This window comes from Manis pentadactyla, chromosome 4 (assembly GCF_030020395.1).
Source record: "Manis pentadactyla isolate mManPen7 chromosome 4, mManPen7.hap1, whole genome shotgun sequence".
In the NCBI taxonomy this organism is placed as follows: Eukaryota; Metazoa; Chordata; class Mammalia; order Pholidota; family Manidae; genus Manis; species Manis pentadactyla.
Window position 1 is genome coordinate 167,641,394 of NC_080022.1, and position 24,381 is coordinate 167,665,774.

The window sequence follows — 24,381 nt, forward strand, 5'->3', positions numbered from 1 at the left end:
GGTTGGCCCAGCATTCCCTACCTAACATCAGACTGGGTAGGGGGCCAAGGGACCAAGGTGGTGGATAGGTGTGTTTTTCACACTGATCTTAAGAGGCTGCTCTGCTGGTAGGATCTGGGGCCAAAGGCGATGCCATCTGTTCTTTGACCACAGAGCCAAGCCCAGAAACCGTCCCAGCTCTGTCATGGGCAGAAGCCTGGGGAGCTTGTTTGTCCCTGTAGAGCCACCATTCCCCCCCCCCTTTCAGCAGCCTCTGGGGCATCCCTGGCTGGATTAGGGAGAGGTACAGCCCATAGGCAGGGTGCAAGGCTGACCTGGGCAGGTTGGGCAGGGCCTGGGGTGAGGGGGTGGGTAGTTTCAGGGGTGGGGCTAAGAGTTTCTCCCTGCAGGGAGCCCCATGTACCCCAGGGGAGACTTTCGAATCTGTAGAGGCCTGCCCTGGGAGGGGATGTGGTCTCAGCTTGACTAGGACTGAGCTCTCCCCTGAAAGAAACTATTGGGTGTACCTGTTGTCTCTCTGTCCAGGTGGTCAGACAACAGGAAGAACTTCTGGAGAGGTGTCTGTGGGACCACAGGGAGCATCGCTCCCCGGGTTCTCCCCCAGAGTCCTCTGAGATGAGCTGTCCAGCGTGGAGGCAGAGAATGATGGATATGATAATTTTGGAGAAGAGTCATTGCAGGCATTCTCCGGCCTCCAGGAATGACTGCCCCAAACACAGTCTAGTCTGAAAAGGGGCCCTGGCCTCTCTCCAATACTCCTTGGCCAAAGGGAGAACCTTCCTAAAGTCCCAGAGTTACTCTGTCCTTCTGCAGGGGCCCTACTCCTGTGTGGGAGGTGGAGAGGGGTGATCCTGGGATGTGGTTGGGGCCTGAGAGGCCTGGAGAATGCTGTGGGGAGAGGCAGGGTGGAAGGAATGAGGGCATCTGCCCACTCTGGGCTCTAAGGGACATAAGTGTGACAGACCTGGGCCAGCAGGGGGCTCTGCTGCACATGGGACCTGCTGGTGTCTCTGGCAGGACTGTGCACTCTTCCGTGGGTAGGCGTGTTTTTCTTAGAGTATGTGCATGGGAGAGTATGCAAAAACAGGGACTTGTCTCTGTGTGCACACCCGTGTGTGTGTGTGTAATGGGCAGTGTATAAGCATGTGTAAGTTTGGAATAGACATCGGTATTGAGTGGGGTCAGGAACCCCACATTTAGCCTGATTTTTGCTAGGAAAACTCTTTCAGGGTCCTGACACCTTGGGATGTGGCATCCCCAGAATTTGTGCATCCATTGCTTCAGTCTCTGATAGACAGCAGGACCTACTGTGTGCAAGGTTCAGACTCCTCTGGCAGCCTGAGAGTACCCCCTGTGAGGGAATTATTAGGGCCCCAACTATGATAATAGGGGCTCTGAGAAGGCACAGTGGAAAGGGATGGGGGGAAAGGTCTTCCAGGTAGGAGGTACCAGCTGTCCTAGGCAGCCTCTGTGGGCAGGGCCTGCTGCTGGGCCCCGACAGACCTATTCATTTTTCCTTCTTCTTTCAACATTTTTTTTTCAGTTGAATTCTGACTTTGCCATTTTTTTGTGTGTGGTAAAATACACATAATATAAAATTTGCGATTTTTAAGTATACAATTCAGTGGCTTTAAGTATATTCACACTGTTGTACGGCCATCCCCACCATCCATCTCCAGAACTTCCTTATCTTGCCAAACTGACACTCTGTACTCATTAAACAATAATTTACATCCCTTTTCTCCCAGCTACCATTCTAGTTTCTGTCTCTATGAATCTAGGTATCTTATGTATGTAGAACCAAACAATATTTGTTTTTTTGTGTCTGGCTTATTTCACTTAGCATTGCCTTCAAGGTTCATCCATGTTGTAGCATATGTCAGAATTCTCTTCCTTTGTAAGACTGAATAAACATTGCATTTATTCCATACTTTGTTTATCCACTCATTTGATGGACATTTGAGTCGTTTCCACCTTTTAGCTATTGTGAATAATGCTGCTGTGAACATAAGTGTATAAATATTTGTTTGAGTCCCTGCTTTCACTTCTTTTGGGTGCATAGCCAAAAGTGGAATTGCTGAATCATATGGTAATTCTATGTTTAATTTTGGGGGGAGTCACATACTGTTTTCCACAGCAGTGGCACCATTTTGCATTCCCACCAGCAATAAACAAGGGTTCCCATTTCTCCACATTCTCTCCATCAACAAATAATTTTTAAGAGCTTGCTATGTACAAAGCACTCTAGTAGCACAAATCCGTTTCTGAGAATTCAGTAGCTATTGTCAGTAGGAAGCTCTCATCTAATGGGGAAGACTCAGGCCATAACCTGGAGAAGTCTCTATTCTGAACGAAAAACACAGGCCAGGACCTTTGGGAGACCCTAGTCTGATATGGGGCAAAGAAAACCCTGCTCTCAGGGAGCTCCCAGTATGATAGAGGAGGCAGAGCCTCTTCTCTTTGGGGAGTCACCAGATAGGCCCAGAGACCAGAAAGGGTACATGGAGGACATGCATTGAGTCAAGGGGCTGCTGCATAGAGTAAATCAGGGTGGAGAGGGCTTGTAGTGGGCTCTGTTCCATGCTGGCCCACGGCTGCCTGGGCCTTGGCCCTGCTGCTTACTTTGTGGCTGACTCCAGCCTCACCCTTTTCTGCAAGTTCTCATTTCCCATCACAAGGAAAGATGCTCATCTTTAGTCTCCTGTCCCTCTGGTGTCCCAAGGAGGGAACTGGCTCTCCTGCTGGGTGGAGGCCCTGCCAGCCCATCACATTTGCCAGGTTCCATGCCTGTTGGGAGCAGGCCTCATCCTGGGGTCTTGTGTTGTCCACTCTTTCCCCACTCCCAAAGGGCCTCAGGACAAGGCTCTGGGACTGCTTGAGTCCTGCTGTGGAAGGGGGTGCTCTTGATGATCCCTCCCTGGTGGGGGGTGCTGGGGCATGTAGGAGCCTGTGGGGGGCTTGCAGCACGAGGTGATGGGGATGCCCATGGGAATGGGTTCACCTGGGTCCATGTAGACCTTTGGGAGTGTCTGCCTGTGTCACTGTGTCTTTGTGTACATATGGCCAAATTGTCTGCATGTCTGAATGTGATTATGACTTTGTGTATGAGAGTGTGAAAATCCAAAAGACAATCAGATGGCTTTGATTGACCTTGAGGGCATTATGCTAAGTGGAAGAGACAAAGAAGACAAATACTGTATGATCTCACTTATACGTGGAATATGAACAACAAACCAAGCTTATAGATACAGAGAACAAATTGATGGTTGCCAGAGGCGGGGGTGGTGGGTGGTGAGATAGGTGAAGGGAGTCAAAAGGTATAAACTTCCAGTTATAAAATCAGTCATGGGATGTAATGCACAACCTGGTGACTATTCATAATAGTTAATAATACAGTATTGCATATTTGAAAGTAGCTAAGAGAGTAGATCTGGAAAGTTCTCCTTGCACAAAAAATATTCTTTAACTATGTGTGTTAGAGAGGTAAGGGATGGTAACTAGACTTATTGGGGGATGCCTCACAAATATGGAAATAATGAATCATTATGTTGTACAGCTGAAACTAATACAATGTTGTATGTCAATTACATATACATCAATAATTTTTTTTAAAGGAAAAAGCCCCCCCACCAAAAAAAAAGAAAAATGAGCTTGCATTTATTGAACCATTTACTATGTTATCAGGGCCTGTGCTAAGGACTTTCTTTAATGTACTTAATTCTCCCAACAACCAATGTGGTAGAAATTAGTGTCATTCCCATCTTCTTGGCTCAAAGAGGTTAAGTAACTCACCTTAGGACTCTCAGCCAGAAGGTGGTAGAGATGGGACTTGGACCCAGAAGTCCTGAATCCAGAGGCCTCCAGGCCCAGGTGCTAAGCCCTGACCCATGCTGCCACCTGGGGGATTCTGTGCTGCTTGGGGCTGCGCTGCTCCCTCCTTGAGATGGCAGTGGCGCTTCTGGCATGGCAAGTGCTTCCTCCTCTTCTCTCACTCTCCTCTCCCCAGAGAGGACTCCCCAGAGAGGACTCCTCTCGGGTCCAGTTTGAAGGTGGGAGAAGAGTGTCACAACCACCCCAACTCCAGGCAAGATTGGTCCTGGATGGGGAGAGCATGGGGTCTGGAGAGACCCTTTGAACCACCCCCTGCCCACAGGCCTGATCAAGTGCTGGGTCCCCAGGCCCCTAGTAACGTGGGGTTCTCTGCACTTTGAGGGTGTTGGGGAGATGCAATCTTGCTTGGCCTGCTCATCAGCTTGGCCTGTCGAGGCATGTCAGGACTACAAAAAAGTGGTGCGGGGAACCAGGCATCCGAATGGGGCAAGAGGGTGGAGGAGGACTGAGGGGGAGGCTGCTCTGGAGCCAGGAGACTGGGGCAGGGGGCAGGGGCCCAGGTGTGGGCTGGGCGGGCAGGCCTAGGGTGTCACATTGCCTGAGTGCCTGTGTTGGCCAGGGCAGGCTGTGGATTTGCTCTGTGTTGGTGTGAGCTTGTGGGGTGGTTATGGGTCTGCCTTTGGTGGTATGCAGTGGGTGCTGGATGGTTCTCCTGCGGTGGGGGCCTTGTTTGTCATGTGGCCTACATTCTGGGAGGAAACACGAAGCAAGACAGAGGAAGGAAAAGCAGGCAAATTGGCCCTGAACTCCTTTCTCTCACTTCCGGAGCCACATGCCCTTCAGCCATATCAGTTTTTCTCTTCTAATAGGCCCTGACCCGTGGGCCCTGGGACGCTCTCCTCTTCCCCAGCTCCTGGTTGTCAGGCTGACCCCAGCAGTCTTCTGCTTCTCCAGTGGAGGCAACCCTCTGGTCCAAAAGCTAACCTGGGATGTCCCTGACCCCATCCTTAAACAAAGTGTCCCCTCCCAGAGAGAAGAGGCCTTGAATCCCAGACACAGGGGCTCCATTGGTGTGTAGAAGTCTCCCTTGGTGAGGGTGAAGGCAGATGGATCGGGAGCTGGAGGACCCCTAAAGGTTTCAGGACCTGGGAAACTTAGAGCAGAGCTATAAGCACCCTGAGAACAAGGTCTGCACTTATCCTCCCAGGTGTCCCAGCCCCTGGCACAGCACCTGGCCCACAGCAGGCACTGAAAACCTGGTTGTTGAATGAATAAATGAGGAGGTAATGGAAAGAGTTCTGAGTCGGGGTTAGAACCCTGGGGTCTGGTCCCAGGTTAGTAAAACTGAGACCTTGAGCCAGTCACTTGTCCTCTTTGAACCTCAGTTGCTGCATCTGAAAAATGGATACAAGAGCAATCCCTGGATATCCAGTTCTTAGGGTAAGCGTCAAATGAGATGAAGTGAAAGTGCTTTCAAACAGTAATGGATGATTATCTCACTTGGAGAGAGGAAGACTGGATGCCCTCCCCTTGGAGGTGCAGCTCCCAAGCCCTGCCCCAAGGACCCTCAGGAAGATCAGGTTGAATGGATTTTGCAAGCTGGTCAAACTAGAGGATGATGGGAGGGCCTGCTCAGTGGGGAGGCCCTGACGAGGGCGAGGAAGCTGGGAAGGGTGTAAGGGAGGAGGACTCACACTAGGCAGGAAGGCTTGGAATAGAATCTCAGCTACGCCTGGTATTTCCCAGCCCTTGACCCCCTCCCCCACCATCCTCTGGGGCCCACCCCGCATTCCTTTCCCAGAGGAAATAAGGGAGGGAGCTGAGAGGCTCCCCAGGCCTGAAGGATCATTTATTAAAACTAGTACAGTCTTGGAGGCCCTACTGTGTGCACTCCCCTCCTGCTGTCACTGCCCCATTAGAGGCAGCTGGGGAGGTGGTGGGGAAGCTGTGGTTTGTGTTGGAGGAGGCTGTTACTTCCTGTGCTGGGCCTTGATGCCCCTGCCTGGTTAATGGGCAGGAAATGGTCATCATATATGGCTCATCATTTCCCAGGTCTCTGTAACCCTGGACACCCCCCCCACGCTGCTTGTCCACTTCACCCCCTACAGCTCTCTGAACACTCATCAATTCTGAGGGAGGTGGATTCTTTATCCAGATACACAGCAACACCTGTTGGCCAGGAGAGGCTCCATGGAGCATGACAGGGGAGTCACTGCATTTCCTCAAAATCAGGGACTGGACTTTTGTAGCAAGGGGAAAGCAAGTTAGGCAGCTAAAAAGACTTCCTGGCTGTTTGCTGGGAAAGCAGGCCAGATTCTGAGTGAGGACACCCCTGTGGCTGTTGCCCTCTGCCTGGGCCGTGGTGTAACACGGCTGAGGACATCTTGGTGGTGCTTCCAGCTGGTCTGTGAGGGCCTGGCGTTGAAAAGTTGTGACAGGAAAGCACCGGGCAGGCAAGAGCCCAGGTGGGCCTGACCCAGAATCCTTGGTTTAGGGACTGGGGAGTGGGGGAGGGTGCCAGTGGAGGTGCCATGCCTTCTGCTCCTCCTGACTGTGGTCCTTTCCCGCTCTGCCCCGAAGCCCTCCTGACTCAGCGCTAGCGGCAGCCTTGCTCTTCCCGTCTGGCTTCCGCCAGGGTGGGGGTGGGGGTCCGGCTCCTACACAGGGGGCCCAGCGGGCAGCAAACAGGAAACAGGAGAACAAAACCGCTCCCTGGCCCCTACTCGCCCCACTCTCACCCTTCCTCCTCCCTCCCTTGCTTGTGCATCCTTGCTCCTGCCCACTCACATGATCCTCTATTTCTCCTTCTCTGGCCCCAAAGCCCCTCTCCTTGCCTGCCCTTCCACCTCCTCCCCTACCTCCCACACTACCACCGTCAGGGCTGTCCTCGCTGGGGACAGCAGGGGACAGATGGGGCAGGGAAGGGGGAGTTGACACTTCTGCTCTCTTCTCCCTCCTGGTGACTGCCCGACAAAGGGCCAACCCTGTGACCCTTACTCTCGGGACTCCTAGATTTGGGCCAGGGTTGGGCTGGAGCTGGTCTCCCTTCCCACCCCAGCCTCCCTTCCCTGGCTGCTGGCTAGAATTTAGGTGTAAAATCTGAAGTTGGAATGCAGCGCTCTGGGCTTGGAGTCCCAGGAACTGGGTCATAGCAGTGGCCCTGGGCCACTGGGAGCAGCTGTGGTGAGAAGCACTCAGTTTGTGAACAGTCAGGTAGGCTAGACATGGTGGCCGCGACTATACACTTACTGGCCAAGGCTTCTGCTGTTCCCACCTGGGAAGGGGCCTGGGAAGGGAGAGCAGCAAGGGGAGGAGGGCAGGGTCTGCCAGCCATGCGGGTTTCCTGTCTGACTCACATGCCAGGTGAGCGGTGGTGGCCAGGTTTAAGCCCATTGTTAGTCTGGTGGTGGCCGCTCTAGGTAGAGCTAATGGACAAGGGGACCTGGGAAAGAGGGTCGGTCACACTTCCCTACCTGCAGCCTTAGGGTATATCATAACCCTGGTGTGGGACATTAGGAGAGGGAATGCTGTTCTCTGTGCAGAGGCAGTGTGTGCGTGTGTTTGTGTGTGTGAGGCCTCCGGGGCCATGGCATCAATGCATGGAGTGTGTGTGCGGGTGTGTTGGAGTGGGACTGTGTTGGGCGGCACACGTCTGTACAGGGTGGGAAATGTGTGTTTACGTGTGGCATCTATTGAGAGATGTGTACACGAGTGGATGTGTATTTCTCTGGGGCTCATGAAGCTGGGTGCTTGTGTGAAACGGAAAGAGTACAGCGTGTGCGGGCCAGGGTACACTTGAGTTTTTGCATGAGTCGGTGGGAGGGAGGGTGTGTGTGCCTGTAGCCGGTGTGCAGTGTGTGACTGTGAGGGGGCGCTGCACAGAGCCTCCCGGCTGTGTGTTGGGGGTGTGTGAGAGTGTGGGATCCGGGCGGCCGCTGACAGGGGCCGCCCCGGAGGGGGAGGTGTCTGCCCTGTGCGACTCGCCGGCGTGTCTGGCTCGGGCGCCTTCAGCCAGCGGGCGCGGGAGGCGCGAGCCGCTCCAGCCGTCCTGCCTCCGTCCGCGCGGGCCGCTTGTCCCCTCGGGGCCCCTGGGTCCCGGGCCCGCGGCTCCGGGGGGCGGGCGGGGGCCCCCGGGGCCCGCCTGCTGCCTGGGGGTCTGAGGACGACGCCCTCCGGGCGCGGAGGAGCGGCCGCGGGTCCCCGCGCAGGGCGCCCAGCTCCGGAAGCCGGGCCCGCGGCGCGCTGGCGCCGGGGCGCCGGCCCGGCCCCGGGGTCCCCGCCGGCGGCAGCGCTGGTGGGAAGCGCCGTGTGGTGCGTGAAGCGCGCGGGGGCCGCGCGCTGGCGCTGGGAGCGCGCCGTCGGCGTGGACTGCAGCTCCCCGGAGCCGCGCTGCCTCTGGCTGCCCTGTCTCGGCCACAGCGACCGCCGCTTGTCCGGGCCGCGCCGGGCCAGGGTGAGCGCCCAGGACTGGCAGGGGTAGGCTTCGTGGGTTTGGGTTGGACCGGGCCACCAACTCCCTGCTATCCTTGAGCTGTACGCGCACTGTATTCCGGACAGATGGCCCGGAGAGGGGAGTGAGGTAGGAGCTGGAGAGATGCACGTGATAATGGCTGGGTGCTTTTCCAGGGCTGCTGGCTGACAACCCCCAGTGTGGGTGGTGTGGTGTCTTCCAGTGGGCCGACAGGCAGTGGAAGGGTGGAAGAGATCAGCGTTGTTTGAAGAGGTTCTGGAGCATGGAATCCTGGAGAGTTTGGGCTGGCAGGGACTCTGAGCCAGAAGCAGGCAGGGGTACCGCTAAGTGGAACAGTGAGCACCACTCTGCTCTCTCCCTTGTAGGGGACCTGGGCACAGGGGCACATAAGGGTTTTCTAGCAAGCAAAGGAGGCTGAGGTGGCAGAATGGGCCCCTGCAGGTAGTGAATGCTCTCAGGGTGAGGACTGACAGGGCCGGAGTGGGGGGCGGGGACAGTGTGTCTGATGTCCGGGATCGACCCGGCTGGTAGGGCGTGAGTCACAGTGGGCACCATGCCCAGCATGAACGCTGTGCTCCCTGCAATGACCTCTTTATGCTCCTAGTGGGGAGGAGCAGGACTCCTGGGTTCTAGTTCCTGGTGTGGCCAACCCACCATGAGTCCAGTTTTGTCTAATTTGTGGCCCTGGAGTCATTTGTGCTTCTTCCACCATCTGTTGGTATTTCTGGATATCTGTTTTTTCCCTAACACGAAGGGGAGAGCATTTGGAAAGAGATCTGAGCCAGGAGAGAATTAATTAGTGAAGTCCCTGTGTCCTCTGAGCCTCTTTCTCTCCATCCCCTTGTCTCTGGGCCTATCTCAGGCAGAGGTGGGTAGGATGTGTGAGCCAGGCCCCTTCCCAATCTAATCACCTTTCTAGTTCTCACTGCTGGCTGCTTCTCTGTCTCTGTGCCTATCACCTTCCTCCCCATCAAGATGAGAGCAAGACCCAGTGTTGTGCCAGGTCAGAGGGCAGGAGAGGAAACATGCCTGCATGACAGCATGAAGGATTGAGGTTAAATCTAAGGAAGAACTTCCCACAGCTGTTGATGGGGGCTGCGATGTCTCCTCCACAGGCAGGGGTGTGGTAGCTGCAGCAGGGAGGGGGATTACCACACCGACATTCTCCAGGACCTGGTTGGAAAGGATGGGGGAAGGGGGGCTGGAAGGAAGGAAAAGAGGCATGGGAGAGGCAGAGATAAGGGAGGGGCACCAGTGGTGCCTGTGTGAGGAGGAGATCTGAGAGAAGAAGGCATGCCCACTGCCCTGGATTACAGACAGGTCCCCCAGGGAGGGGCACCCCCAGGCAGCTGGAAGCTCCAAGCAGGATGTGTGCTGGGGGGCGTGCGGGGACCTGTCCCAGCCACTTCTCATCACTGGGGCAGCTGGTGGCTTAAACCTTAATCCAGAACACCAGCAAAACAATGGGCCCTGCAAACAACCTCAGCTCGGAGCCTGTTGGAGGACATGCGAGGGAGGCAGCGCACGCGGGCAGTGGAGGGTCCCCTGAGGCCCTCTTCTCTCCCTGATCAGTTCCTGGCCAGGCCAGCAAAGATAGGAAATCCAGGGGATTTCAGACCTCAGCAAATTCCTAGGGAATTTTCTCCCCTGGTCTCCTCAGACTCCCATGAGGTACGGGGCTCAGTGGGAAAGATCAGGCTACAGCCACCAGTGGAGGGAACTGAGGGGCTGTCACTGGACCTCCCGCTCAATGTGATGCTGGAATCTCAACGAAGGACTTCCAGACTGTGGGTCCTCTAGCTTTTGCTCGGACCCTTCCAGGGAATGAGAGCTCACAACCTCACCGGGGTGGTTTTCCAGATGTATGTGATTAGAATGGTCTCCCTGGCTCGGAGCTCCCCTCAGTCTCCTTGTATCTTCCACCTTGCTGTGTTCTCTGGGACCGTGTGAAACAAGCCTATTGCCTCTGTCACATTTTTCTTTAAGCTTCTGAGATTAGAGGATATACCCTGTCCCACAGCCCAGCCTCCCACCGTATGCAGAAATCCCTAGCATAGGGCTGGGCACAGGGCGGGCTCCCCTCCACAGGATGTGTGAACAGGAGGGTGGATGGCTACATGAAGGAACATGTAGTATCAGGACATTTGGGTGGCAAGCTTGAGCTTTCTCCAGCTATTAGGGAAGAAAGGGGAACTTAATAGGGAAGGGGGAGGCCTCACCCCAGAACCACCCCAGGCCCACCTTTCCTCCCACAGCTGAAGGCTCCTGTGAGGTGCCAAGAAGGAGTGAAGGGACTGAGGACTGTTGAAGATGGGGATGCAGGGGCTTGTCCTCCCAGAGGTTGGGATGAGAGGCCCCAGATATGCTCAGCTGCCTGAGGTCAGGGGTCACAGAGCCCCTGAGGGAAGCCTCCTGGCTTGTCTCTAGGCAGCCTGCCTTGGCTCCCAACTTCAGTCTACCATCTGCTTCCTTGTGCAAGTGTCTCTGACAGCCTGTCACCCATTTCCCCTCACTGCGTCTGAGCAGGGGACCTGAAGGGAGCCTTCTCTTAGGTGCTCTCTGTCCTTTTCTCCCTCTTGCCCCAGAAACAGACCTGTATGTCCCCAAACACTTGTCTTCAGATACCCTCTGCATGTCATCTTGGGGAATCCCAAGTGTTCCATCAGGTCGACCAGAGGGCAGTGGGGTGCCCTCCCCAACCCGGTTCCCTACAAAGTTTCAGTGAGACAGCCAGGCAGGCCTCTGGCTGGGCTCCAAAGCCTCAAGAAGTCCCTTTAGTTGTCTGATGTCCAGTCTAGTCCCTTGTGGCTCTTTGTCCCCTACCTTTCCTGCTGCTGTTCTTGAAGGATGCATGTGTGTGCCTGTGTATCTGTGCCTGAGTGCATCTTTGTGTCTGCAGTTCATGTCTGTGTGCACGTGAGTACGCTTGCCTGTCTGTTTGTGGTGTGTTCTCTCTCCAGCATGAGTGTGGATGTCTGTGTTTGCATAGTGTGTGTGTGTGTGTGTGTGTGTGTGTGTGTGTGTGTGTGTGTGTGTGTGTGTTGGTGTGTGTGTGATTGTGCAGCAGCAGGCAGGAGTGAGCTCAAATAGCAGCAAGCACTTCCCAGGCAGAAAGGCTGTGTGTCCAGTGCCAGGCCCATAGTAGGTGTTCAGCAATGTTTGCCGAACTGAACTGAATGAACACATGGCTCACTGCAGTGAGTTATTTCCCTATAATGTGTCATGAGTGGATTGAAGGGAAAGGAAGAAGGCAGAAGCCATCATGCTAGCGAGGGTGGGAGAGGAAGAGTGAGGAGGAGGTTGGGGGCAGGAGAGGGTGACTGGAACCCAAGACCCATGGACCCATTCCAGTCCTCCTCAGGGCCTCTGGGCTGCAGGAGGCAGTGTGCAGATGGGAGTGTGGGCCACATGGGCCCTCAACCCTGTCTCCCTGTGCTCCCACAGCTGCCACTGGGCCCTAGAGATGGGTGCTCTCCTGGGCGCCCCCTTCCCTGGCAGGGGCCACGGACGCTGCTGCTGCACAAGAGCCTCCAGGATGGCTTTGGCTTCACCCTGCGCCACTTCATCGTGTACCCTCCAGAGTCAGCCGTGCACTGCAGCCTGAAGGTACACCCAGCTTGCCCAGTGCCCTGGCCTGAGGAAACTTAGGTGTGGGGAGGAGAGATTCCTTTGCACTGTCCCTTCCACAGTCCTTCTTCTGTTGCCTGGAGAGGGGGGTCACGGAGAGGCAGGGGCAGCCCTGGGTGGGTCATTTTGTGGTGTGTGATCATGGACAAGACCCCTAACTGCTCTGGGTTCAGGCTTCTCGGGAAATGGGGCAGGGTGGCCAGTTCAGGGCAAAGAATCTAGAGGTGAGGGGGCGAGGATGCTCACCCACACCCCCTGACTCTGGGCCTTTGGAAGGTGAACAACTGTCCCAGGGAGATGGAGCTCCTGGGGCCTGTTGTCCACTGGCTGCTGCTGAGCTGTGTTAGTTGCTCTGTCCCCAGCTTGAGCCCTTGGGCAGTCTGTCCTGACACACCTTGGGGACCCCTCCCAGAATGCCCCAGGCCCATGCTGGCCTCAGCTCTGTGCACTGTAAAGAGCCTTGGGCTGGGATGAAGGAGACCTGGGTTCTAGTCTTGGTATAACTCCCAACTCAGTGTGGATCTTGGGGTGGTCTCACTGCTCTCTGTGCTCCATTTCTCATGTTGTAACCTGAGAGCATTTATCTACTTGACCTGAAAGGGTGCTTCCAGGCTAATAATATAAACGTCAAGGTCTCGGGTAGAGGAGTCAAGGCCGCCCTTGGTTGTGGGTGTTAGGGGGAGGCCCCTGACAGTGAAGCAGGTGTGCTGGAGGACTAGAGGGGGCCCTCGGCAGGAGCAGGGCTCTCTGGGATGGCCCTGCTCCCTTCCCCCACCTGTCTCCCAGCACAGAAGGAGACAGATTTATTTTAGAGTCAATGAACCTGTTTCTCCCCTTCCCTTGGGACTGGGACCAGCCTGAGCAGCTGTTGGGGGACTCTCCCTTGGGGAGCTTAGTCGCGCCTGCCAGAGAACCAAGGCACTGGATCTCGCTGCCAGTTCCTGCATGCTTGCATGTCTCTATTTGTGTGCACATGTTTATTCACGGTATGCTGGTCATGTGCATGCATGTGTGTATATCCAGATGTGTGCATATAGGTGTCTGTAAATACATGTCATGTGTACACGTCACTGTGCAACTCTCATATCCCCATCTGAATCTGGGGGCACCTGCAGAAACTATTCTCAGTGGCTGCAGCTGTGCTTAAGTGAGGGCTGATGGTATGTGGGAGGGCCACTGCCCCACCCCTTGATGCCCAAGGACACCAGCCCTCTAGTTCCCTGGAACCTCTGCTCCCTCCTTCCCTCCTTCCCCAGAGCCCTTCCTTCCTGGGCCCTGCCACCTTCTCTCAGGGGACACTGCTGAGGATTGACAGGGACAGAAGCAGCCTGGGTGTGGAATCTGTCTCAGAGAGACCTCACTCACATGGAGCACTGGGAGACCCTGGAGCAGGGCAAGCCAGGGACCTCATCCCCTTCCCAGAACCTGCTCAGGGCTGGGAGCCTGCAGGGACCTCAGCTGTCTAAATGCATCTGTCTGCCTCCACCACCCGTTAGCTGTGCTGTCAGCTCACATCAGTGGGCATGCGCCCCCACATGGAAGGGTGGGGACTGCTCTTCAGCAGGGCCCAACGGCCTTCCTCTCCTGGCTGGGGTGCCCAAGAGTCCTGGGTTCCAGCTCTGGCTCTGCTACTGAGTCTCTGAGTGGCCCTGGGCAAGTCATGCCCTGTCATCTGTAAAATGGATAAACCCTGTGGAGGGGCTTAGACAAGATGACGCCAAAGGTCCCATCCAGCTCTAAAATGCCGCATTCTGCTGGCTCTCTGGCCTCCTTTCCCTTGTTTCTATTTCCTCCCTCAACCCCCTCATTTACCAGCATGATGCTGGAGACTTCCCTAGTGCATCTCCTGACTCTATGTCTTAGCCACCTACCTAGATGCGAGAATCTTCTTCCTTAACTGGCATTTTCACATCCACTGTCTCCTGCTCAAGAATATTCGCTGGCTCCCTCTTTCTCTCCCTTCAAATCTGAATGCTTTAGTCTGATTTCTGTCACTCGCTGGGATTGACTTTCTCTCTCCTTCAGCTCAACCAGTCCAGTCCTACACCCGCTTGCTTATTTCTGCCACCGAGTACTTGTATACCTGCTCCCCTCACCCAGAATGCCTTCCCAGCCACCCTCCAACTGGCCTTAAAATCCCCTCCCCCAGAGCAACACTAATCAGGCCTTCCCTCCATTCTCTAAAAGCTGGTAGCCACTGTTTGCTTTTGTTGTGTCTGCTTATCTGTGCCTCTCTGTGTGTTAGTGTGTTTGGTGCCTCCCCCACTGGGCCTAGAGCTCCCCAGGGGAAGGGGTCATGGGTCTCCCATTGGATTAGGGGCCTTCAAGTGGTTGAGATGCTGATGTGGTGGGATCAGCAGGCTTGAGAGGGCTTTGTGTCACTGGGAAATGCTGGCTGGGACTTGACGTTTCCATTGACCCCCCTCCCGCCCTCTCCAGGCGCGGGGCTAGTTGAAGGAAGATAAGCAGGGAGGCTGCTGGGTGGGGGAGCTTGAAAGGGCCCGCCCAGGTGGGGCTGGACGGAGGGCCCACACCCACCTCTCTGTCCCCTACAGGAGGAAGAGAATGGAGGCCGAGGAGGAGGTAAGGAGCAGCGGGGGGCTGGGTGCCAGGGCTGGGGCCGAGCTGTTACTCATCCTGCAGCTTCTGGGTCTCTCTCTGTCCCCCAAGGGGGCCTGGACTTTGCTGTGCCACTCACTCTCAACTGCTGCTCCCATCGCTGCCTTTCTCTGCACATCTCTATCGTTTCTCACACTTGTCTCCCTCTGGGCCTGCCTTTCCACGCTGCGGGTGGTGCTCTAGGGAGCAGATGGCTTTCTAAGACCTGGCCCCTGCCCTGGACTGCGGCATGGCAGGGGCCTCAGGGCCAGGGGAGTAGGTGGGGGTGGGGCAGTGTTGTGGGTGTGCTGGCAATAAGGTGCAGCTGATCAAAGGCCCACCTCAATACACGGGTTCTGCTGGGCCTAAGGAGGGACCCGGAGGTTTTATCTTTCCAGATGTCAGCCCAGTTCCCCTCCTGTCACCCTTGCTCTCCCAAAGGGCCCTTCATTGGCACCCAGGCTCCTCAGGGTATTCAAGGCAGAACCCCCTGCACAAGCAGCCTTCCTTCTCTGCTGCTGGGGGCTTCTGCGGGGCCGCCATGGATACACTGGCTCCCCGAGTCCCCATAGCAGGGGCCCATGGTGGGGAGGAGCCAGCTGACCTAGAACAGGCCCATTTCTCTGAAGTTAGAGGCAGAGATGTATTGCTGGGATATTATGTGATGTCATGAGGTGGGGGGGCTCACCCTGGGATCCTCAGGCCTCTGCTTGGAGCCCTCCAGCCCTGGGGAAGGGAGTCGGGTGGAAGGTGTGGGTGTTGGGTGTCTGTGAGCTTCAGGGCCTCTCTGCGGCTCTCGCTGGGTCAGTGGGTGTGGACATTCTCTGTGTCGGGGGGGTGTCTCTCCCTGCTGTGTATCTTTAGGACTTGATATGGGCCTCTCTTTTGTCTTGTGACTTATGACTTGTGCTCGTGTGTGTGCACACTTTGTGTGTGTGTGTGTGTCTGTCTGTCCCACTAGACAGTGAGCTCCAGAAAGGCCAGGACCATATCTATCTGTCCTTTTTAGTCTGCTTTCTAGCGCAGTGCTGGGACATAGGGGGCATTAAGGAGGGACTGTCTGTGTAGGTTTTTGTCCACGTAGGTTTCCATTCTCCCAGGAGTGTGTCCTCTTGTCTGATCCTATACATCCGTGTCCCTGTGGATGTGCTGGTCTGTATTTATATCTGGGTGAGTGTGACCATTCTCTGAGTGCATGTCCCCTGTGTGTGTAGCTGTGCATGGGTGTGACCTTCAGCAGCCACCCCCAGCTAACCTGGCTGATGCTCACCAGGACCCTCCCCCCGGCACCGCTTGGAGCCCATGGATACCATTTTTGTCAAGAATGTGAAGGATGATGGTCCCGCCCACAGGGCGGGGCTTCGCACAGGTGAGCTATCTCCGTTACCTGGCTCATTCCAGCCCTCTGGTTCTCTTCTCCCTACCCTTTGATTAGGATGGGACTCTTGGATCCAAATGTTGGGAAGGTTCTTGTCTCCCCACCCTGCTGTCATCCATATCTGGATCAGGGGTTCTCAGGTGGGGTCATTGACACCCTTTGGCCTGCTCATTCATGGCCTTGTCCCTGTACCCAGGAGACCGCCTGGTCAAGGTGAATGGGGAGAGCGTCGTTGGGAAGACCTACTCCCAGGTCATAGCTCTGATCCAGAATAGGTGAGCGCCCCCTGCCGCCCTTATCGGGTAGTAGCTCCTGGCCTCTCACCACATCCTGCACACCCCACCGCCTTGGCCCTGGGAGTGCCCTGAAGACCAGATTCCTGCTCTCTCAGACCCTGGTACCTCAGCCTGCCTGACGTGCTGCCCTGTCTCTGTAGTGATGATATTCTGGAGCTCTCCATCATGCCTAAGGACGAGGACATCCTCCAGCTGGTGAGTCCTGCCCTGCTGTCTGAGCTGAAGGACCCCCAGGGCCTGGGGGTCAGGATACAGCCCTTGTCCTTGGGCTTCTGTCCTGCATCCGTGCCTCTGGGAGGCAGAGAACAGGGTGTAGGGGCTGCACCAGTCCAGCACTGCCCAACTGGGGACGATGCCAGGCCCATCCCTGGGCTGAGGCTGGTTGTTGCTCATTCAGAGCGGCTCTGTGCTGGGTGGGGAGACGCTGGCCTCTGCAGGCAGGATTACTGCCAGGGTATCTGGAAGGAAGGTGGCCCAGCGGGCCCTGCCAGACTGGCACGTTCTTGTGGCCTCCCATGAGACGCCTGTTCCCAGAACCCGCTCCCTGCCAGGCCCCGAGTGAGCATGTCTCCTGTAGATGTGTCCACATGTACAGCACACCCCACCACACCCCACTGTTGAGTGCTCCCATTCACACAGCACACCACACATCACTCGATACACAAGCAGCCTGCCAGGTACACAGCCAAGCGGCGTGACCTGCAGCGCCATCCCTTACCTGGCACGCCCTACATTGCAGTTCATGTTAACATACACTGTGCACCAGACACACCACGCCGGGCACGTGCCATGATGTGCACATTCCCTCAGAGCTGTACGCTGGCCCCCACTACCCACACATACCTCCTCCAACATCTCAGTGCACCATAGACATCAGTACAGCACGGCACATGCCTCAGCATCTCCATTCCCCACAGCACAACACCAGTGTTTCACAACACATGTACTGGGACTTCTCGCCACAACATGAGTACTTGCTGACATCACAAATGCTCGCCCTTGTCATGACACGTATGCCCACAAACGCCACAGCCTGCCATGGCCCAACACAGGTGCATGTGCTCACTAGTATCACAGTAACCGAAACTTACACAACTGTGATGCGCAGTCTAAACTAAATCCCCCCTGACAGGCCCTTCACACCCAGAACTCGGCACTCGGCCCACCACACACACAGCAGCTACCATAGACATTCACGCAACATACCACACACTCACATGTGTACCCGTTTACCACGCACAGTGATGTGCATGTGCGTGCACACACACACACACACACACACACACACACACACACACACACGCTGTCTGTCTGTCTCTCTCTGTGCCCTCCCACCCCCAGCCCTGACCCAGATTCCAGGGCTGTCCTCTCTGCACAGTGCACAGTGCCTTGGTCTCATGGGTCCAAGACAAATGCCAGCTTGCTTGCCCCCAAGGTCACTGCCCCCCAGGAGATGGCTGAGGGCCAAGCCCGGGAGGCCCTGGGGGCCACTGCACTGGCTTCTGGTCTGGATGTGCTATAATCACTGTAATCACAGGGCCATGCTTGGCACCATGCCCCTCTGGGAACCTCCACCTCTTGACCTCAATTGTCCCATTGCCCTTCCTGGGGACGGGGAGGCAAGGATGGAGTCTGGAGATGTAGACTTCTCTCTTCCAGTCTGGAAGGCCCTGCCCCATCTCCCCACAGGCTGAAGTGAGGCAAGCTATGGGGGAGAAGAGTGGAGGGGAGGGGGAAATGCAGGGTGGAACCTGGGTGTAAGATCTCTCCAGCTGGAGGGGGCAGTGGGTCAGGAGGGCAGCAGCCTTAGCTCTGCTATGGCTTGAGTGGGCAGACAGCCCCAGATGTCAGCATCTGGGGGCCGCTGCTGGCCCTTACATCTCCGGCGGGCCAGAGGGTGGGGCACAGGCATTCCTGTGGTTGGGAGCCAAGGCTGGAGGCCAATGGGGCTGCGGCAGCTGCTGACGCCACCGCCGACGCGGCGAGGCCCCTCCACACCCATCCTCCCCTCCCTCCTCCTCCCACCAGCCAGACGAGAGCCGCTGGGGGCTGGGGGCAGCTGCACGGAGGGCAGGCCTGGGGGGACAGAGGCAGGACCAGTGCGGTGGGGGCTAGCCCGGGGTGGGGCGGGACGAGGGCGGAGGCGGGCTGGGATGCCACCGCCACGGTGAGGCGGGAGCCCCGGGAGCCGGCAGGATGTCAGGAGGGAGAGGTATGTGAGTGTCTCTGGCCATGGTGTGTGGGTCCAAAGGGGGCTGAGTGTGGGGCGTGTGGTTTAGCTGGACTTCTTCACATGATATGTGTGCCTGGGACTGGAGGTGTAGTTATTTGTCTGTGTATGGCTCATTGTGTTTCACTATGTGTGTGTGTGTCTCCCGTGTGTATATTTTCCGGTGTCTCCTTGTGGTGTGGCCTGTGTGTGTGTTTGGTGTCACCCTCCCTCCCTTTGATGGGCCCCTGGGCACCCATCAAGGGCCATGCTAGGGCAGGGCCACAAGGCCGCTGTCCCTGGGGGCCGCCTCCTTTTTTGGCCTGGTTTGCGCCCTGGCCCTGTCACTCCTCAGCAATGCAGCGTCAGCCTCAGTTCCCAGCGCCAAATTCCAGGCCTGGGGTGGCAGAAGGTGGCCAAAGGCTCCTCAGCCAATCTGGCCCCTCCCCCAAGCCTGGCCCAAAGGGAACAGGAGGTTGGCAAGTTCCTCCTCACCTGGTAGCTCAGGAGCCAGGCCCCCAGCAACCCAATCAGGGGATGGAGGACAGCGGGCTCTCCCGGCCCCGGCCTGCCCCCTGCCCAACCCACCCTGGACACACCTCTTAGCTGGCTCCCTTCTGGGTCTTTGGCCACCTTGAGTGGTCTCTGGTGGGGTTTCCCGGCCCCGCCCGAGGGGCTGTCGGCACTGGTGGACATAAGGAAGCTGGGAAACAGCTGAGGCCAGCATAGGGGGAGGGACCCCAGAAAACAGATGTTGGAATGTTTGTGGCTAAAGGCGGTCCTTGTCATAAGTCTTAGAGAAATCCTTGCTCTTTCGAGAGAGAGAGAGAGAGAGAGAGAGAGAGAGAGAGAGAGAGAGAGAGAGAGCATGTGTGTGTGTGTGTGTGCAAGACACTCTCAAAGGCCTCTTATTTCTTTGTCCTATCTCCTACCCTGATTCTCTTTGCAGTGTGCCCTCCCACCCACTCAGGACTCCCCCTGCTTTGTCCTCTCCCTTTATTCCCCTTCTCTGGGGTCATGACCTCCCAGAGAGGGCTGCTGTAGCCCTGCCCTGTGGGACCTGTCCAGCTCTGCTCACCTGTGTCTGTGTCCCCGGCCAGGCCTACTCCCAGGATGCCTACCTGAAGGGGAACGAGCCGTATTCTGGAGAGGCCCGGAGCATCCCAGAGCCGCCCCCAATCTGCTACCCTCGCAAGACCTACGCCCCATCGGCCCGTGTCTCCACCTGGGCCGCTATGGTGCCTGAGCCCCTTTCAGCACTACCCAGTGACCCCCGGAGTCCGGCTGCCTGGAGTGACCCGGGGCCCCGTGTCCCATCCACAGCCCGTGCCCATCTGGACAACCCTTCCTTGGGGATGAGCCAGCCCCGCCCCAGCCCTGGTGCCTTTCCCCACCACCCCTCGGAGCCCCGGATGCCCCGTGCCTTCCCAGAGCCTGGCAGCCGGGTGCCCCCCAGCAGACTGGAGTGCCAGCAGGCCTTGTCTCACTGGCTGTCGAACCAGGTACCCCGCAGGGCGGGGGAGAGACGGTGCCCTGCCATGGCCCCTCGGGCCCGCAGTGCCTCCCAGGACCGGTTGGAGGATGTGACTGCCCACCGCCCATGGCCCTGCTCCACCTCCCAGGGTGCCTTGAGCCAGCTGGGCCAGGAGGGCTGGCACCGAGCCCGCTCAGATGACTACCTGAGCCGGCCCACCCGCTCAGCTGAGGCACTGGGGCCAGGGGCACTGGTGTCACCCCGCTTCGAGCGCTGTGGCTGGGCTTCCCAGCGCCTGTCTGCCCGCACCCCAGCCTGCCCGCCCAGGGACCTGCCAGGGCCCCAGGCCCCACCCCCACCTGGCCTGCAGGGCCTGGACGACATTGGGTACATTGGGTACCGAAGCTACAGCCCATCATTCCAGCGCCGGACTGGACTCCTCCACGCACTCTCCTTCCGGGACTCACCCTTTGGGGGACTACCCACCTTCAACTTGGCCCAGGCCTCTGCACCGTTCCCAGGAGAGGCCTCCGAACCACTCAGGGTTGGCCGGCCAGAACCCGGCACCCGGGCCCTGGAGCCCCCCGCTGAGGACCACCGCGATGAGGTGGTCCTGAGGCAGAAGCCTCCGACGGGCCGCAAGGTCCAGCTGCCCCCTGCCAGACAGATGGACCTCGGGCTTGGGGGCGAGTCCCCAGAGCCAGAGGCCGGTGTGCAAGGACGCCTGGGCAGGAAGGTGGCCCCTTTGGCTGCTACTGAAGATTCTCTGGCTTCCATCCCCTTCATCGGTGAGTGATGTGCAGGTGGCCGTCTTGGGAGACTTGGTTGTCTGTGCCCTGTTGAAACCCCCCCACCTGTCCCTCACCTTTCTGTGCCCTGTTGTGCCCCACCCGCCTGTCATGGGCAGAACTCTGGGTCGGGTGCTGATGGGATCACCCTGTTTGTCTGTCCATCCATCCATCCATCCTTCTGTCATCCTTCCTCCCACTTCCGGCCATAGATAACCCTTCCCTACCTTCTTCCTTTCTTCTATTTGTCCATCCACCTGTTCATTTCTTCCTTCCACCTTTCTTTCTTCTATCTTTCCTTTGTTCTTTTCACTCTTTGTCCTTCCTATCCACCATCCTTCCATCCATCTAACACATATTTGTGGCAGGCACTGGATGAGGCTCCATGCTCACCTGGAGTGTATCGTCCAACAGCGGGGACAGATGACCCAACAAGCACAGTCCATGGGGTGGGTGTGGAGGGAGAGCAGGGAGCCCTAGAGGCAGAGAAGGGCTGCACAGCCTAGAACCAGTGCGGTGGCCAGGGAGAGAATCTTGGAGAAAGGAGATTTAGGCTACGGCCAGAAGGATGAGGGGCTGGGGAAGAATGCTAGGGCAGAGACAGCCGTATACGCAAAGACCCTGAAATGAAAGAGGCCACATGCCTTCCAGGTCATCAGAGTGGGTCCAGGGGGGCTTGTTGGTCACTGGGAGCTGGGACTTTGTCCTGAGAGCAGAGGGAATACAGAAGCCTTGCTGCCTTTAGAATAGATGGAGAGGCTGGTGCTCCCCAGGTTTCTGGCCAGCGGGAGGGTGGCACCTCACCTCTATATGGGAACGAGAGGGAGTAGGGCAGGGAAGGGCTTAGCGTTTGCTGAATATGAGGCACCCATGAGGGAGCAGGATGGGCCGGGCTGAGTCTAAGGGCTTGGGAGAAAGACCAGATGCAAGATCATGGGACTAGCAGCCAGGAACCAGGAGCTGAGAGGGGTAGACTCACCCTAAGGTCGCCATGGAGGGAGGGAGAGGAGGCCTGGCTCAGGGGGAGCCCCAGTTCTAGCCTCCCCCAGCCAGCCTTCAGACTGAATGGGCAGCACAGCCTCTGTAAGCTCCCAGTCCTGTGGGAGAGACACAGTCCCTGCCCTCAGGAGCCCGGTCTTAGTAGGTTGGCTAAACTGCATGCCTGGGTGCCCTCAGTGTGATGGGGAAGGCAGGGGCTGAGCCTCCGTGACCCCAGGCTGGTGGGTGGGGTACCCTTGGCCGTGGGCATGTTGCCAGCAGGGATCTGGAGGACTTGAGGATCCTTGGGGATGTGGTCTGGGTCTGGATGCAGGCTGGGGGTGGGCAGCAGGCAGGTTCAGCTTTCTGCCACCTTCGACCCTCCGCCCACCCCTTCTGCAGATGAGCCGACCAGCCCCAGCATCGACCTCCAGGCTAAGCATGTCCCTGCCTCCGCTGTGGTCTCCAGTGCCATGAACTCAGCCCCTGTCCTGGGGACCAGCCCATCCTCCCCAACCTTCACCTTCGCCCTGGGCCGCCATTACTCCCAGGACTGCAGTGAGTGCTCCTTGCACCCCCAGCCCTTCCCTCGCCCTTGCTGCCTGGTCCCCAGGGGTCACTGTTAGGCTCGGGGTCTCTGTTACGCCTGCTGCCTGATGTCTAGCCTCTTCCAGCTGACTGCTCCTCCTGGGGCCCCATGGGGAGAGTCACCTCCTGGCCCTGCTCGGATGGGAGGGCTCTGGGGAAGCCCCAACCTGCTGCCCCGCTTACCCGCAGCCCGCTGTGGGTGCCTTTGCAGGCAGCATCAAGGCCGGCCGCCGCCGCTCCTCCTACCTGCTGGCCATCACCACGGAGCGCTCCAAGTCCTGCGACGACGGGCTCAACACCTTCCGGGAGGAGGGCAGGGCTCTGCGGTGAGGAGGAGGGGTGGGGTGGGGCCATCGCAGCCACCCTGGTGGGTCCTCTGCGCACCAGGGCAGCGAGCTCCCTCCCTGGAAGGCTTCTGAGCCTTGGGATTGTTGGCGGGGAGTCCTGGCTGCTCCTCCCACACCCCTAACCTCAGACCTTGCTCCCTAGGCGTCTGCCCAACCGAGTACCCAGCCTGAGGATGCTTCGAAGCTTCTTCACTGACGGGGTGAGTGGCAAGTGTGTGCCAATGAGGGGGTCAGCGGGCGGGGTGGGGGTGGCACCTCATCTGTGGAACCCCACCTTGGCATAGAGTTCCAGGCCTGTGGCTTCTGTGATCTGAACGGGCTGCTCTGGCTCTGTCTTCGCCTTCCTCCCTCCACCCTTCACCCTCCTGTCAACCATGTGTCCGGCCCTCCCACCAAAGGCCTCTGTGCTTGTCCTTCCCCGTCTAGAATGCCCTTTCCATGCAGCCCCCACCCCCAGTAACCACATGACTCACTTTTTTACTTTCCTAGGTTCTCTTAGGCCTCCCCTGAAGTTCCAGCCTTCAGCCCTGGTGTTTCCTGCTCCCTCCACCACGTTAGGTCTTCCTCTTTAGCACCTCTCACATTATTCATTCTCTGCATCTACTTCCTTCCTCGCCCAGCTCCCCAGCCTGAATGGAAGCTTCACAAGGGCGGGGATCGTGTTTGATTTGTTCAATTCTGGGGGTGCCAACTCAGGGCTCACACCAGGGAGGCACGCAGCCGGCGCTTGTGTGGTGTCTCCAGGGATGGGGTCGCACTGGAAAGGGGTGGGCACAGGGCTGAGAGTGATGGAGGGGCTGGGTCTCCGGCCTTGGGACCTAGGAAGGCATAGGGTCAGTTACGAACTGGCCTTAACTCTTTTCGATTGCAGACAGACTGGAAAAGCAATTTTGATTTCAAACCCTTGATATCTTTGGTTCGTTTAAGACCTTGATGATATTGTCACCTGGCTTATTCCTTATCACTTCCTCTGCTTACTTAACTCTCCCTTGTCATGTCACCTCTGTTTCTGGAGTCCTGTTGACGCTATCACTTCCTCCGTTTAACTCCTTGTGGACATGACTACCTGCTCCACTAACTCAGTCTTTGTTGTTCTTCCCACTTCCTCTGTTTATTTAACTCCCTGTTGACACAGTCACTTCCTCTGTTTTCTTAATTCCTTCAAGTCCATAAAATGAAGGGAAGTTCCAGACTGGCTTTTCTAGCATGGTGAGGCATGTGGTCTGCAGGTCATATCCTTTCCTCCTTTCTGCCTTCCCTGGAACATAGGTCTCATGACCTCAACACTGGTTCAGAGAGGTCAAGCAAGGCACACAAAGCCACACAGTACAGCAGAGCATCACAGAGGCATACGCCTGGCCTGGGTGGCCACAGGTGGTCCATGGGGCTCCTGAGATGCTGGCACTGTGGGAGCCGCCCTAAATTGCCCTCTGTTGTCTCGCTGCAGTCCTTGGATAGTTGGGGCACTTCTGAAGATGCTGATGCTCCTTCTAAGCGACACTCAACCTCTGACCTCTCAGACTCGACCTTCAGTGATATCAGGAGAGAAGGCTGGTTGTATTATAAGCAGGTCCTCACCAAGAAGGGGAAGGTAAGATGGCTGGGGGAATGAGATGGAGGTGGATGGAAGCGGGCTTCAGTGGAACTCTCCAGCTTCTCCTACGCCCACTTCCCAGCCTCTGGAGCCACAGAGGACCAGCTGAGGTTATAGCATGAGGGGTAGAGGTTAGATGCTAGGAAAAACTTCCTGGGGCACCTAAAGAATTCGTGAGAAAGAGTTATAAACAGAGAGGTGG

General features: G+C 57.1%; 1 protein-coding gene across 7 annotated transcripts in view; it reads left to right on the plus strand.

The window, feature by feature from the left end:
* The window catches only part of ARHGAP23 (Rho GTPase activating protein 23), a 77,472-nt gene that overhangs the window by 19,844 nt on the left and 33,247 nt on the right, over nucleotides 1–24,381 (plus strand). For 3 of the 7 annotated variants that reach the window (XM_057501410.1, XM_057501408.1, XM_057501411.1), the window contains exons 2-11: nucleotides 11,747–11,908; nucleotides 14,485–14,512; nucleotides 15,801–15,896; nucleotides 16,102–16,180; nucleotides 16,297–16,396; nucleotides 19,511–20,672; nucleotides 22,053–22,208; nucleotides 22,450–22,564; nucleotides 22,728–22,785; nucleotides 24,033–24,176. In XM_057501410.1, coding sequence (XP_057357393.1) covers nucleotides 11,747–11,908; nucleotides 14,485–14,512; nucleotides 15,801–15,896; nucleotides 16,102–16,180; nucleotides 16,297–16,396; nucleotides 19,511–20,672; nucleotides 22,053–22,208; nucleotides 22,450–22,564; nucleotides 22,728–22,785; nucleotides 24,033–24,176 — 2,100 coding nt within the window. Of the gene's footprint in view, nucleotides 1–7,831; nucleotides 8,285–11,746; nucleotides 11,909–14,484; nucleotides 14,513–15,741; nucleotides 15,897–16,101; nucleotides 16,181–16,296; nucleotides 16,397–18,267; nucleotides 18,414–19,510; nucleotides 20,673–22,052; nucleotides 22,209–22,449; nucleotides 22,565–22,727; nucleotides 22,786–24,032; nucleotides 24,177–24,381 lie in introns of those variants that run through there. The other 4 variants (XM_057501413.1, XM_057501412.1, XM_036930483.2 and 1 more) reach the window with 4 other exon arrangements.